Below are 14,122 nucleotides of genomic sequence, written 5' to 3' on the forward strand. Positions count from 1 at the left end.
CCCACGCTCTCTAAATAATTAAGCTTTGGAGAAAAGCCAGTAATTTTCAATTAAGAGCTAGAAAACAAACAAAATTTTCGGGAGGTTTTTTAATTTCAATATTGATTATTGAATTATCCCCCATGTACTGATGTACCTAGATTACATTAATTAATTTTTTATACTCTATTTGGATTAAAAATAAAATAAAAATAATAAAAAAACTGCTCTCACTTAAAAAACATGTGCCTTGATTGGAGGTCGTTGTGTCGTTCGAAGTGTTTATTGAAGATGAAACTTATATGGTGGCACGTGTTGCTTAAATCATGACGGTTTGATGACAATTGATTTTTTTTCTTCCCCTATTTTCTCTCTTAATCTCATGAAATTCATGTCAAGTCGGCCAAAAATTAGAGTTATCCTCTCATTTATTTTGTTATTCAATTATGATCTTTTTTTTATTGTTTTGGATTCTTTTCCTCCTATTTATTTTGTCATTCAATTATGCTCTTTTTTTTTTTATTGTTTTGGATTTTTTTTTAGATTTCTTTAAAATTTCATTTCTTTCCATATGATTTTGTTTTGTTTTTATATCAAATATCATACTCATTCTCTTTATTGTTTTTTTTTTACCCTTTTCTTAACTTGTCTTTCTTCTTTTAATTAATCCCTTAACATTTTATTTTATTTGTTTTTTTTATCTAATTTTGGTCCTCATTCTTTTCATTGTCCTTTTTTTTTATCATTTTCTTTTCTTTTATTTTTTGATTAAGTCCTTCATTAATTTATTTTATTAGTTTTTATATTAGAATAGATCCTCATTGTTTTGATTACAACTTGTTTTTTTAAATTTTTTCATGGTTAAAAATCTTGTTCAAGATTTTTTTTTGTCTTTTACAAGGTCATTTTGGTCTCATAACCAAAGTTATTGGTTTCAAAGATTAATCCAATTTAAATTCTGTCTTTTTATACATTTTTTTTAAAATTCAATCATTTGACATTAAGCTATTAGACCTTGAGCTTTAATTTTTTTTCTCTTTCCTTCCTCTAAAGTTATCTCGGGTCGCGAGTTAGTTAAGTTAACACGATTGCTTTGGTTTTTTTCAATTTTTTTTTAAATTTTATCCTTTGATGTTGGGCTATTAGGTCTTGAGATTTCTTATTTTTATGTTTTTCCTTTATATAGGGTTATCTTGAGTTGAAGGTTTGTTAGGTTAACCAAATGTGAATCAAGTTTTTTTCAATGTGTTTTTTATGTATTTAGCTTTGATTTTTTTTCTTGGTCATTTAAAAAATAATAATTTTCTTATCTCAATCTCATGTTATGGGTTGTTGGTTAGTAAAGTGAACCTGAGTTAACTCAAGATTTCTTTTTTCAAGTTTATTTTTTGAAATTTATTTTTTATAATTTTATCATTTGAAATTAATTTTGTTGGGCCTTGCGCTTCCTATTCCCCCTCTTTCCTCCCTCTAAGATTATCCCAGGTTGCAAATCAGTCAAGTTAACCCAGGTTTATTAAGGTTATCATTATTTGAATATTTTTTTTTAGGTTAGAAAAAAATTGACTAGCATCATGGCTCAATATGGGCAAAAAATCAATCGTTAACTATTTGATAATTAATATATAACAACCATTTAAAATCACTTGAAAAAAGTATTAATTTAATATTTTTCCAGAGTCCAAATACATTTAAAAATCAATTATTATCAATGTTGGGCAATAAACTACGAAAAATTACATTCTCATCACCTAGCATGATTTATAATTCAACTATGGAAGGAATTAACTTGTGTTGATTTAAATTAATTTAAATTTAAAACAATTTTGTTTCTATATTTTTTTAAGATGTTAAATGATATCATTTTTTTTAAATCAAATCAAGTTTTAATTGGATTATGGATTGAGATGTTGAATTGGCCAAATTATCTACCTATCTTATATAAGACCTATTTTTTGGCTCATCAAACCCAAGCTTATATTTAGCTCAAAACTTAAAAAAAACCAACCTAACCTATGTATTTAAAGAGGATTTTTGCCAGGAAATAGATATTTATCTCTTCTCCTCTATTCCTTCCCTGTCGTGACTTCCCTCTCATATTCACTAATATTCACTAAGAGATTCATTTTTAAACTTTAGTTTTTTTATATTAAAAAGGGTTGAAAAAACAAGTATCATAACTTTCGTTTCTGTTATTTCGATTAGGGACTTGATATTGGTGGATTAAAAAAGTATTTTAGGGTTTTTATGATGTTTAATATATTGATTTGATATATGAATGATTTAAGAGTTTTTATTAGTGTTTAAGGTGTTAATTTTGGCTTAAAACAAACTGGTTACATATTAAAATTATGGGTTTTAGAAAAACAACTTAATTGGTGGGGAATCTATAATTTTGAAGAGCAGTTCAGGATTTTAGAAAATCCCAATTGACTGATTAGTCTAAACTGGTCTACCGATTGGTTTAATGCTACCGCTCGACCGGTTGGTCCAATTTGACTGATCAGTTAAACTTGTGATAGTAGTCAATCAGTTGACCCAACAGTAGCATTTTATCGAGTTTATTAGATTCGATTAGTTTGTTTATCATTTTGACTTTATAGTTATGCTTTTGTCTCTAAGTATTATAGATTATTTGTTTTGCTTTATCTAATGAGAATTTTTTAAGTGTCAATCGATTTTATTAGTTTTAAAGAATATAATATTTTGAAAAATATTGAAATGCTATGAAATCTTTATATAATTTATTTTATGATATGTATGTTTTGGGATTTAGCATAGATATGGGGTGTTCTTATAACACCACTCCTGCGTTGCTGGTCATAAACTTAGGATTCAGGTTGTGACATCTTAAGTTAATTATCACCTGATTTAATTTAAAATTCAATTTAAGTTAACTTATTAATCCAAGTTGGGTTTAATATTATGAATTCTTAGGCTCCGTTTGAAAATATATTTTAAAAAACATGAATTAAATTTTTTTCAAAATTTAGCTTTATCAAAACCAATATTTTAAGTGTAATAAGTTTTCAAAACTTTAATTTTGAAAAGGTTATTAAACACTTACTTTTGACTCAACTTGTTTTTAATTACCCAACCGAAAGTACTTGCAACTTTATCATGAATATTGTAGTAATTTTATTTTTTTAAAGTATTTTATTTATAAAAATAATTAAATTATTGTTTTTTATGATTTTAATATGTTGATATAAAAAATTATTTATTCAAAAAAAAAAGCATTGTAATATATTTCTAAAAAAAAGACTCTGTTTCACAAAAACAATAAACACACAAATCTAATTCTACATGATGAGATCATGAATTTGATATATCCACGAACCAACTTGAACAACCTAATAAAAATTACTAGCAAAAACCATAAGCAGAAAACGGAGCTTAAAAACATAATATCTATTAAAAAAAACACCAACTTTAAGCTCCAAAAAGTTGATAGGACGATCTCTTCCCAAAACCCCGATTATCTAAAATACCTTTCAAACTCAGCCTTTCCCAACCTTCAAGAATACCTCTCCTGTCTTATCTATATATGCCACTACTAAGACATGCTTCTCTTCACTTCCATTTCTAATCTCAGAAACCTTCTTTACTACTATTGACACACTATCTATCGCAGTTACTACTGCTATATCTACATAGTCACCGCTTGAACTAATAACAAGTGTGTGTGTGTGAGAGAGAGAGAGAGCAATGGCTGCTGATAAGGTTGTGGAGACAGCGATAGTAGGTAACTATGTGGAGATGGAGACTGAAGGGAAGCCTAACGACATGAAAACACGATTTTCTAAGTTCTTATGGCATGGTGGTTCTGTTTATGATGCCTGGTTTAGCTGTGCTTCAAACCAGGTTTTATATGCATTTCCTACTTACAATCTTTCATTAATTTTATTTTAGCATATTAAGTTTTTTGTTAATCAGTTTGCTTGCTTGCTTGTTCTTAATTCTTTTTCCCAGGTGGCTCAAGTATTGCTTACATTACCATACTCGTTTTCTCAACTAGGGATGCTATCAGGCATATGCTTTCAGCTCTTCTATGGATTGCTGGGCAGTTGGACAGCTTATCTAATCAGCATACTCTATGTAGAATACAGGACAAGAAAAGAAAGAGAGAAGGTTGATTTCAGGAACCATGTCATCCAGGTTAGTAAATTAATTTTCACTCTCTACACATACAGAGAATACAAGACAAAGTTTTCTTAAGCTCTTTCAACCTGTTGATCAAATCCATGTCTTAACATGGGTTACCATGTTTTTCTGTGTATTAATTTTATTATCATCAACCAAGCAGTGGTTTGAAGTTCTTGATGGACTCCTTGGAAAATATTGGAGGAACGTGGGTTTGGCATTTAACTGCACTTTTCTTCTGTTTGGATCTGTCATTCAGCTCATAGCCTGTGCAAGGTTCGGGCTACAAAAACCTACCCCTTCTTTAATCATCTTTATCATCATTTGAATAGTTAAATATGGAACTCTCCACGGCAAAGAATCACCAGCCTGACCATTGGGTTTCTTTAATTTTGTTGCAGCAACATATATTACATAAATGATAATCTAGACAAGAGGACCTGGACTTACATCTTTGGGGCTTGTTGCGCTACCACAGTGTTCATCCCTTCATTTCACAATTACAGAATCTGGTCATTTCTTGGTCTTATTATGACTACTTACACCGCTTGGTACCTCACCATTGCTTCCCTCCTTCATGGCCAGGTAGCTATTTTCTCCCACCATTTTATTATTTTAAGCACCAAGCTAAGATTGCATGCAATAGAGCCATATATGACACGTTTCCCATCACATTAGGACAACCTGCCCTTCACATGCTATTTGTCTTTGAACTCTGTTAAACCAAATCCTTTCTTGTCAAGAATTAGAATAATGTTTTGTTATATTAAGCTATTAATTGATATTATGTGTTGATGATGGTAATGAATGGAATCATTATGTGTAGGTGGAGGGTGTTAAGCATTCGGGCCCAACAAAAATGGTGCTATATTTCACTGGGGCCACAAACATTCTCTACACATTTGGGGGACATGCCGTTACTGTGTAAGACAAACCGAGATTTATAGTTCGTGTCTTCTACGTTATTTACAGAATTAATGTTTCTGAATTTCTATGAAATGTGTTAATTAATGTCTTTTCTTTTGAACTTGGTCATAAAAGTAAACGGGGAAAAGGGATAAAATTTAAGAGGATAAAATGAAGGGCTTAACGTCACTGTGAAAATGACTGATCCTTCGATTGCCAGGACATTTTCTGTTCGAGTGATCATCTAATGGCCAACCTCTGAGCATGAGCTTTTATGGCTAATTTTTTAATGCTCAAATTGCGCTTCCTAGACGTGGAGGCTTTCTGTTTCCCTGAACCTATTATACAGGTTTAATAACTTTACTTATTTATGTTACAGGAAACTAAAAATAAAAAAAAAATATTATTTTAATATGTTACAGTAAAAAAAAAACTTTACATCTACCGAAGCCAATCATCTTTTCTACTTGTTTCTTTTGCTTTTATCACTGGAAGATGCCAGGAGGGGTCCAGTTTTAGCAGTGATTCCTGTGCTAGATTTCTGGCTGAGAAGGAAAAAGACAACTGTCCAGTGACTCCTTTACTGCTCAATTAATGCAAGAACTTCATTAAATTCCTGATCTTTTGATTTCAAATGTTTTAGTTGTCCTGGAATTTGTCCTAAAAGCTGATTACTGTTGGGAACTAAGATCATTGCTAGATTTTGTAAATGGGCTTTTCAATAGCTAATATGCTAGGAACAAAATGGGATGAGGTGAAGTACAGAAAAAATTACCACTCAATTAGTCCCAATTCAATCTTACTCAGACTCAAAAGAAATTTGGATCTGGCTCAGAGATGTACCAGAAGGAAAAAATAGTAGAAATTTTATTAATTTAACTAAAGTATTACAAAATAATTAATTTAACTAAAGAAATGAATTTGGTTGTGACAGGGAAATCATGCACGCTATGTGGAAGCCTCAGAAATTCAAGGCCATATACTTACTGGCTACTCTGTATGTTCTGACTTTGACACTTCCCTCAGGAGCAGCAGTATACTGGGCATTTGGTGACATGCTTCTCAATCACTCCAATGCCTTTGCTCTCCTTCCAAGATCTTCCTCCAGAGACATGGCTGTCATTTTAATGCTCATCCACCAGGCACGCACCTGTACACATGCATTTATGTATACGTATATTTATACTTAAGTGCATACACACACACCCACACATACATAAATAACGAAGTTTCTTTCATGTGTTTGCAGTTTATTACATTTGGGTTTGCATGCACACCATTGTACTTTGTGTGGGAGAAAGCGATAGGGATGCATGAATGCAAGAGCTTGTGCAAAAGGGCTGCCGCTAGATTGCCTGTGGTTATTCCCATTTGGTTTTTAGCTATCATCTTCCCATTCTTTGGACCTATCAATTCCTCTGTTGGATCACTCCTTGTTAGCTTCACGGTCTATATCATCCCTGCCCTAGCCCACATGTTCACCTTCAAATCATCTGCTGCAAGAGAGGTACTCCACCTTCTTCACTCCTACTGGTACTGCTTTACTTTGCTGTCCTCTCATCTCTTAGAACTAAACCTAAACATGGAGAAGCTAGCAAATTAGCCAGAGGATGCTAGCAGGCTGAAATGCCTGCTTTTGTCAGACTCCAAATGATATAGAAGCTTGACTGAACAGTAGTAGCTAGTGAAAGAATTAAAATTCAATATTTAAGCCTGTCCAAATCTTTTTATTAACTAGGGATGATGGCGATGAGTAAACATCAAGAAATGCAGAGTGGTAGCGTGTGGTCACTTCCTAGCAGACCAGACCCGGATCTTTCTCCTAAACGGATAATGATATGATTATGATCATATTGCGAAGTCATATATAATTATATGTTGAATTATTGATGAATTTAAAAGGATGAAAAGTATATTTTATCATTTACTAGATTTAAATTTAATAATTGAAAAGGGAGAAGCAAAATATGGCTAACGATTGTTTTGGGAATCGGCTTGCAAAAACGCAGGCGTCTCGGAGTATCTATTCGTACCTGAGATTCTTCATATCTTGTTATTTCTACTCTATTAAATTGTCTCTCTTGATGCACCTTTTTCTTCTGTACAACTACGAGCAGTAACATATAAATAGAAGTCCCACAAGAACAGGAAGTCTCAATACGTTCATACTGGACTCGATATTTCAATTGGGACACTGTGTGACTTTCTGTTTTTGTGATTAATCGTTGTGATTGCAGAATGCAGTGGAGCAGCCATCAAAGTACACGGGAAGATGGGTAGGAGCGTACATGATCAATACATTTGTGGTGGTGTGGGTGCTAATTGTTGGGTTTGGATTCGGTGGATGGGCTAGCATGACAAATTTCATGCACCAAATTGATACATTTGGCCTCTTCACAAAGTGTTACCAATGCCCACCTCCGACACTGCCACCAACATTGCCACACCTCAATGCCACAGCAGCTCCTCCGCCACTTCACCACCCACAAAACCATACTCGCACCCCTTGATTTTGGCCGCATAAGAAATTGCTTACTCCGAAGTTCCCATATTCATCTCCACTCCACCCTTTGATCAAGGGCCTTGCCATCTTATTCAGCTTGCTCGATAGGCCGTGGACAGAGAGGATAGAAAACTCATAACATGGTTGGCTAGTCAAATTTGTCATGTACTCATAAAACAAACACGTTCCATCCTGTTTTTGTAATCATTCTCTGTCTTTAATCTGCTTAGAGAGTTGTTTTGTGTTCTACAAGGAGGGAAAAAAAGCAGTAGCAAGAAAGTTTTTAACACCAAGATCCTACTTCCTACCATTGTCATTCTCCTCCAGCATCCTTCTGCAGGAGTCAAGAAACAGTCATTAAAGGGGATATCTTTGAATAGACCCTCTAAAAACTTAAGGTTGTCTCACCTAATTAGAGGTCTTAATTTGTGAGAATGAATAATGATGCCAAATAAGTTATAACAGAGACTACATGGAAATAAAAACGACTAATCTGCAAAGACCTGTGTTTGTTTTTTTGCTGTCAGTTAGAGTTTTCGGGCCAATTTTCATGTATTTGGTCTCGTCAAAAGACAAAACTATATATGTTTCGATGGGCAGAGTTACACTTATTCTAAAGGGTCAGCTCCCCCCTGCCTTTTATACTGTGCATTTTTATCCTTCTATTTAAGAATACTTTTAGTCAAGGCCCTCCTAAAACACAATTTTATCCTTATATTTAAGGGTTTGTTCAATAAGACCCTACATATAGTTTATGTTGATTCGTGGCCGGGTCCCTTTTCCTTTATTTCTATTTTTTACCTTTTTTTTCCTTTGTGCCCCTAGCTCCTCCCTATTTCACTCTAGCCATGCCCCTGTATATTTTGATTAATTAAACAATTACTATTTAAAATAGCGATTATATACAAAAATAATATTTTAAAATGTGAATATGTTTACACTGTGCTATTTTCCAAATGTTATTTTAATTTATGTTATTTCCCAAAACTTTTAGCAAACTATGGTATTTTTTTAGATAAAAAAAAATTCCTAATTTTACTACCCATGATATGATGAAATATTGAAATTCCGGTGGCCAAGAAGGAAATCCATCATCTCATATAACCATCAATTCGGGCCCCTGAGACTTGTAAATTGAGGATTAAATAGAACGTTCTTCTTCAATCTACAGCGTAGAACTGGAATTGTTCTTTTCCTCATCTATTCTCCACGATGCCTCGTCAAATTAATTAGTTTATTTCTCTGAATTTTCATGACAATTAGTGTATCAATCAGTTTTTCACGTTGCCTTAAATTACCTCTGGTTCCCCCCCCCCCCCCCCCCCCCCACCCCCCACCCCCCCACCCCCGGAACAAGCCACGGGGGTGTTGAGATCGATCTTGAAAATGATATGTCATGCAGCAAAGTCACGACCTTGTTACTTTCTATGCAAACTACACCGAGCTCGTTCCATGATAGGAGAGGGTGACTTGACTTGATGATAAGATGGATGGATGACGCGAGGATTGAAAGCTAACTGTAGCTCAATTTTTTGATAGCAAAAGGCTGCTAGAACTGGATACCATGTAGTGTGTGATGCAGGAATGTAATTATAATCTGCCATCGATTTTATAAAGCTTATAACAGCACAGTCACAAAGTTGCTCAAAGTTACCTTTTATGACAGACCAAGGTCCCTTTATAAGAGCATGCGAGCCCATGAAAAAACAAGGCTTCGAATCTTTTCTGTAAAGATTGGTTAGGCTCTTACATGGTTCCCTCCTTCATTCGTCAGAGAAGAAGACAATAATATATGCGGGGGAGACATTCTTCTTGGTTTTAGTTGTTTCTAATCAAGCGATTGAAAAACCAGAACTCTAATCGTATCTTGTTCAATTAGCGAGTAATCAAGTTCTGTTAAAATGTCTTTTGCTTCTCAAATTCATAGTAAAAAAAAAAAAAACCAGAGAGAATTTAAGAATTGCATTAACAATATCCAACAAGATGATTTCGTTTATGATTTCGTCTATGCATATGCAGAAAGTTATTTTAAAGTATGGTTACAGTTGTTTTTTAAAATATTTTTCGTATTGAAATATATTAAAATAATATTTTTATTTTTTAAAAATCATTTTTAAGATAAACACATTAAAACGATCTAAAACATACAAAAAAAATTAATTTTTAGTAAAATAAAAAAATTAATTTTTGAAAAATATGATTTGCACTGCATTCCTAAATAAAATTTTAAAAATGATTTTGTTTAATTGATAACTAGTTGAAGGTGGTGACGAAAAGTGAATTTTAAATTTCCTGAATAAGGAGTAAAAAAAATACTTGATTTTTAAATCAGAATCTATATTTTTGTGATTTTCAGGGGCTAAAGTTGCATTTAATTAAAATGCTACAGGCTGTGTAATGCAGCTGGAAAAAATATTTTGTTATTTTTCATAATAAACTTTGTTGATTTAACTATTTTTTTAGGAAAATATTATTGTATTTAATGAGTTATTAGTAACATCCTATTAGTTACTCTTTATAGTTTATACTCACCTTAAAAAACAAAACAGACATAAAAATAAGAGATAAAATAAAATTAATGACCCCCAAAAAATAATAAAAATATCTTTACCTAAAATTTTTATTTTCTATTAATATCTATTTTAAAAAATAAAATGACCCCAGGAGATAACTAACAGGACGTAAATTGACAACAAACCAAAGGTCTGTAGACACCATAAAATTTCCTGTTGTTTTGTATTAATTTTATTTTATATTATTATTATTATTATTATTATGTAGGAATTGAAACCAAGATATAAAAAAATGTTGTTTTCAATGGATAAAAATTGACAACAAACTTTTGAAAATCACTTGAAAACTAAAAGAATTGGTTTTCAAAGCTTGTTTTTACAATTTTAATCTAGTACTTTGGTCGAGACTGAATCTGAGACACTCGGGTTGGTGAGGGATTGGATACAAGCCACTCCAAAGTCCAAAGGTGAGGGCGGACTAGAGTCTCGGGTGCGGGGAAACTCGGGCTTCAATGGACCCAAGACCGAGAATGGGATTGAAGGCTCGAAGAAACAGAGATATCTTCGGTACGTCTTGAACCAAGAATGGGATTGAAGGCGAAGACCAGTACGCTCGGAGTTAATTGAAGATGTCCTGAAATAAAAACGCTGTGATAGAGGATTGAGCTGGGGCTAGGTGAAAGATAGCACCGTCTCCTATAGTATAGCTTTGGAATTGTTTCCTGGTACATTTATCCACTCTGTTTCCAAGAAACAGATTAGCCACTTCAGAATCAATCACCAAGCTCTTTATAAGAGATGATTATATTTCTTCAAGACTGAATTAAGTTATACGTATTCATCATCCACCGCCAGCGGCCTGGAAAGCATCAGATCAAACCTTTCCATTAACATAAAAGCTAGAGGTTGTCTGTTTGTATATATCACATTTTAAATTACATTTAGTAATTTATAGTGTATTATTTTTTTTAATTTTTTGAAATTATTATTCACTCATACTCATTAGACTATGAATTATAACAGTTAATATAATTTATGAATTTACTAGAATAATCTAAGTTGCCTTGTTTTACGAGTCTGATAGAGTGTTTTCTTTTATTTTTTTTAATTGAACTTGACATGAGGTTTTAAAATTAGCTCATTTAGCTATGTTTAATGATATTGTCAAAAAAAAACTTTACACACTTTTAATATTTTTTTATATTTTAAAAAAATTAATTTAATCATGTAGAACACCAACCAACATATTAGTGATGTGTGAAAAAAGATAAAAAAATAATATATATATATATATATATATATATATATATATATATTCGATTGTTTTGATTAGAGATAGATCACAATAAAAAGTATATAGATTTCATTTCACAAATAAAGAAAGAAAAAACTTCCCTTTCTTTTTACCTTTTAACCAAAAATAAATAAATATCAATTTGCGATGATACATATTATACGTACGTGCTAACATGACTGTAAACCTAGCTAACCAGCCACGACGGGGACTTGATGGGTGATGAAACTGTTGCGCTCGCTAGCTGTGAAAGACGTCCAAGGACTGCAGCACTGCACACTCCCTCTTTACCTTCGCAATGAAGGAGAGCCTGCAGCACTTACAGAAGCATTAAATAAATGCATGCCCGTTAATGAAGGTCCATAATTCGCTGTGTATATCTTTAATTAGCTAGGTAAGCTTTAGTTAATAGTGACAGCACTGATAAGTCTACTAGTTGGATTGGCCCAGAGAGTCAGGGACCAAATTACCCAGAACAGTCTACATAAAAACTAGTAGTGGGTGAAGGCTGTTTGTTGTAATAGAATTGGATGATCATTAAGAGGTTCTATCGAAAAACTTCACTCGGTTTTGTCTGGTTCATGGAAATTACAAACCCAGTCTTCAAAGCCTAACTTTCATGGGCAATCGACCATCAGTTTCGGTTCGATTTTTCAAGGTACAATTCAGATTGACTAAGGTAGTGCTAAGCTCTATTCTGCTCAATTCAAACAAATATCAGTGAATCCGAGATGGCGTATCATTCCTTTTGTAGGCAATTGAAAAGGAAAAATATGATAAAGCGTGGCAGAACTTGTAAAACCAAATAAATGATTCAAACATCTCAGGTGTATCAAGTAAGCTCATTCTTCTTGTTATGTTGGGCCTTGTTGGGCCCATTGTTGTTAAACCCAGCCTATCCAACGAGTTAATCCGGTAACCCAGCAACCAGATCCCTAGTCCGAGCTGAGTTTGAAATTATATTGAGTAAGAATCAAGTTGGTGTATTCTAGTCAATTCTACGATTAAAGTCGGTCAAAACTTAATTTTAACTTTTTTATTTATTTTTAAAACTAGATTATTATGAATTTATTCTAGTTAACTTAGATTAATATATCTAATTTATGACCGTGATTTTGGACCGAACCAAAGTTTAATAACTTAAGCTCTTCCTGTTTCATCAACATAATTTATTGGAGATAATTGAGAGGCCCCGTTTGTTTGCAGGAAAGTAGTTTCTTTTTGGAAAGTGAATTCCGGGGAAAGTGAATTCCAGGAAAGTGAATTCCGGGAAAGTATTTTCCGATGTTTGGTAGTGTAATGGAAAATGAGCTGGAAAACATTTTCCAGTGTTTGGTTATGTTATGGAAAATGAGCTGGAAAATAACTTATTAATGTTTTATTTTTTCAAGTTTATTAAAATAATGAGGAACAAATCTTACAAATTAAAAAGTTGAATGAGAATGAAATTGAAAAAAAAATATAATTTCATAAATTATCTCAAATAAAATAAATAATAATCAAAATAATAGAGATTAAATCTAAAAAATTAAAAAAAATGAAAGGTGAAGAAATTAAAATAATAATAATTAACATTTCATAAATTATTTCAAATAAAATAAGTAAAAATCAAAAGAATGAGGACCAAATGTGATAGATAAAAAATTTCAATAAAAAAATGATAAGGAAAAAGCAAATAGCAATTATAAAAATAAGGACCAAAATTAATATAAAAATTAAATTTTTAGAGATGAAATTAAAAAATAAATATTCAAAACAAATTATATATAGCAATCAAAAGTTTGAGGATCAAATTTGATAAAATCAGCAAATAATGACATTTCTAAATTTTTCACAACTTCCGGAAAGTGTTTTCCGCCCAAATTTTTCAGGAAAACACTTTCCTGAAAACCAAGCTAAATTTTCCTTTGACTGGAAAATGTTTTCCGTTGACCAACTTTTCCAATGGCAAACAAACACATAAAAGTTTGGAAAGTGGTTTCCCGGAAACCACTTTCCGGAAAACAAACACAGCCAAAAGGGAAAACACTTTCCTATAAACCAAACCAAATTTTTCTTTGACTGGAAAGTGTTTTTCGTTGACCGAAAAGTGTTTCCGTTGACCAGAAAGTGTTTTCCGTTGACCGGAAAGTGTTTTCCGTTGACCAACTTTTCTAATGGCAAACAAACACAGGAAAGTTTGGAAAGTAGTTTCCCGGAAAATGAATTCCAGGAAACAAACATGGCCTAGGATTAATTGCTGCTCATAAAAAAAAAAAAAAAGCAGGGATCTTAAAAGGAATGCATCACCAGGTAAAAGTAAAACCATATGCGAGACAACTACTTCAAAACAGTGAGTTCCTGTAATTTGAGATTATAAGTTGCATGATTCATAAGCTCCTCGTAAGGAGATTTTTTTTGTCCTCAAATATATATATATATATATATATATATATATTAGTTTTATCCTAAAACCATCTATAGAATTTTATAGTTTATTTTGATTTGATTTTTATAAAATGATCTCAGTCTCATAATACTGGTAGCGAATTTTGTGGATTAACCATGTTGACAGTGATTATTTTTTTAATTATTTTTTTAATTTTAACATTTAATATTGGGTTGATTGAAAATCAGACTCTATAATTTATTTTTCAAAACCCTTTCTATAAAGTTATCTCAATATTCTGACTCGGGTTTGGCAGGTTAACCCAATTAACTCGAGTTATTTTTTTTCAATTTAATCCTTTAAAATTGGATTGATTGAGAATTTAGATTAATTTTTTCTTATTTATTCTTTTTCTA

The 14,122-nt window shown here is 32.1% G+C and overlaps 1 protein-coding gene across 1 annotated transcript; it reads left to right on the forward strand.

The window, feature by feature from the left end:
- Window positions 1–3,422: 3,422 nt before the first annotated feature.
- LOC133698804 (auxin transporter-like protein 5) lies at window positions 3,423–7,824 on the forward strand. The gene is made up of 8 exons (XM_062121878.1): window positions 3,423–3,843; window positions 3,952–4,137; window positions 4,286–4,398; window positions 4,524–4,707; window positions 4,949–5,046; window positions 5,963–6,170; window positions 6,278–6,535; window positions 7,266–7,824. The coding sequence occupies exons 1-8, from the start codon at window positions 3,688–3,690 to the stop codon at window positions 7,536–7,538; spliced, it is 1,476 nt and encodes a 491-aa protein (XP_061977862.1). The 5' UTR covers window positions 3,423–3,687; the 3' UTR covers window positions 7,539–7,824.
- Window positions 7,825–14,122: the final 6,298 nt, after the last annotated feature.

This window comes from Populus nigra, chromosome 7, assembly GCF_951802175.1.
Source record: "Populus nigra chromosome 7, ddPopNigr1.1, whole genome shotgun sequence".
In the NCBI taxonomy this organism is placed as follows: Eukaryota; Viridiplantae; Streptophyta; class Magnoliopsida; order Malpighiales; family Salicaceae; genus Populus; species Populus nigra.

Excerpts from the sequence above, each read along its gene's own strand:
- LOC133698804 (XM_062121878.1), top strand. The coding sequence starts at position 3,688 with ATGGCTGCTGATAAGGTTGTGGAGACAGCGATAGTAGGTAACTATGTG. Across the intron at positions 4,708-4,948 it reads CTTCCCTCCTTCATGGCCAG|GTGGAGGGTGTTAAGCATTC; the intron begins GTAGCTATTTTC and ends CATTATGTGTAG. Across the intron at positions 6,171-6,277 it reads TTTTAATGCTCATCCACCAG|TTTATTACATTTGGGTTTGC; the intron begins GCACGCACCTGT and ends ATGTGTTTGCAG.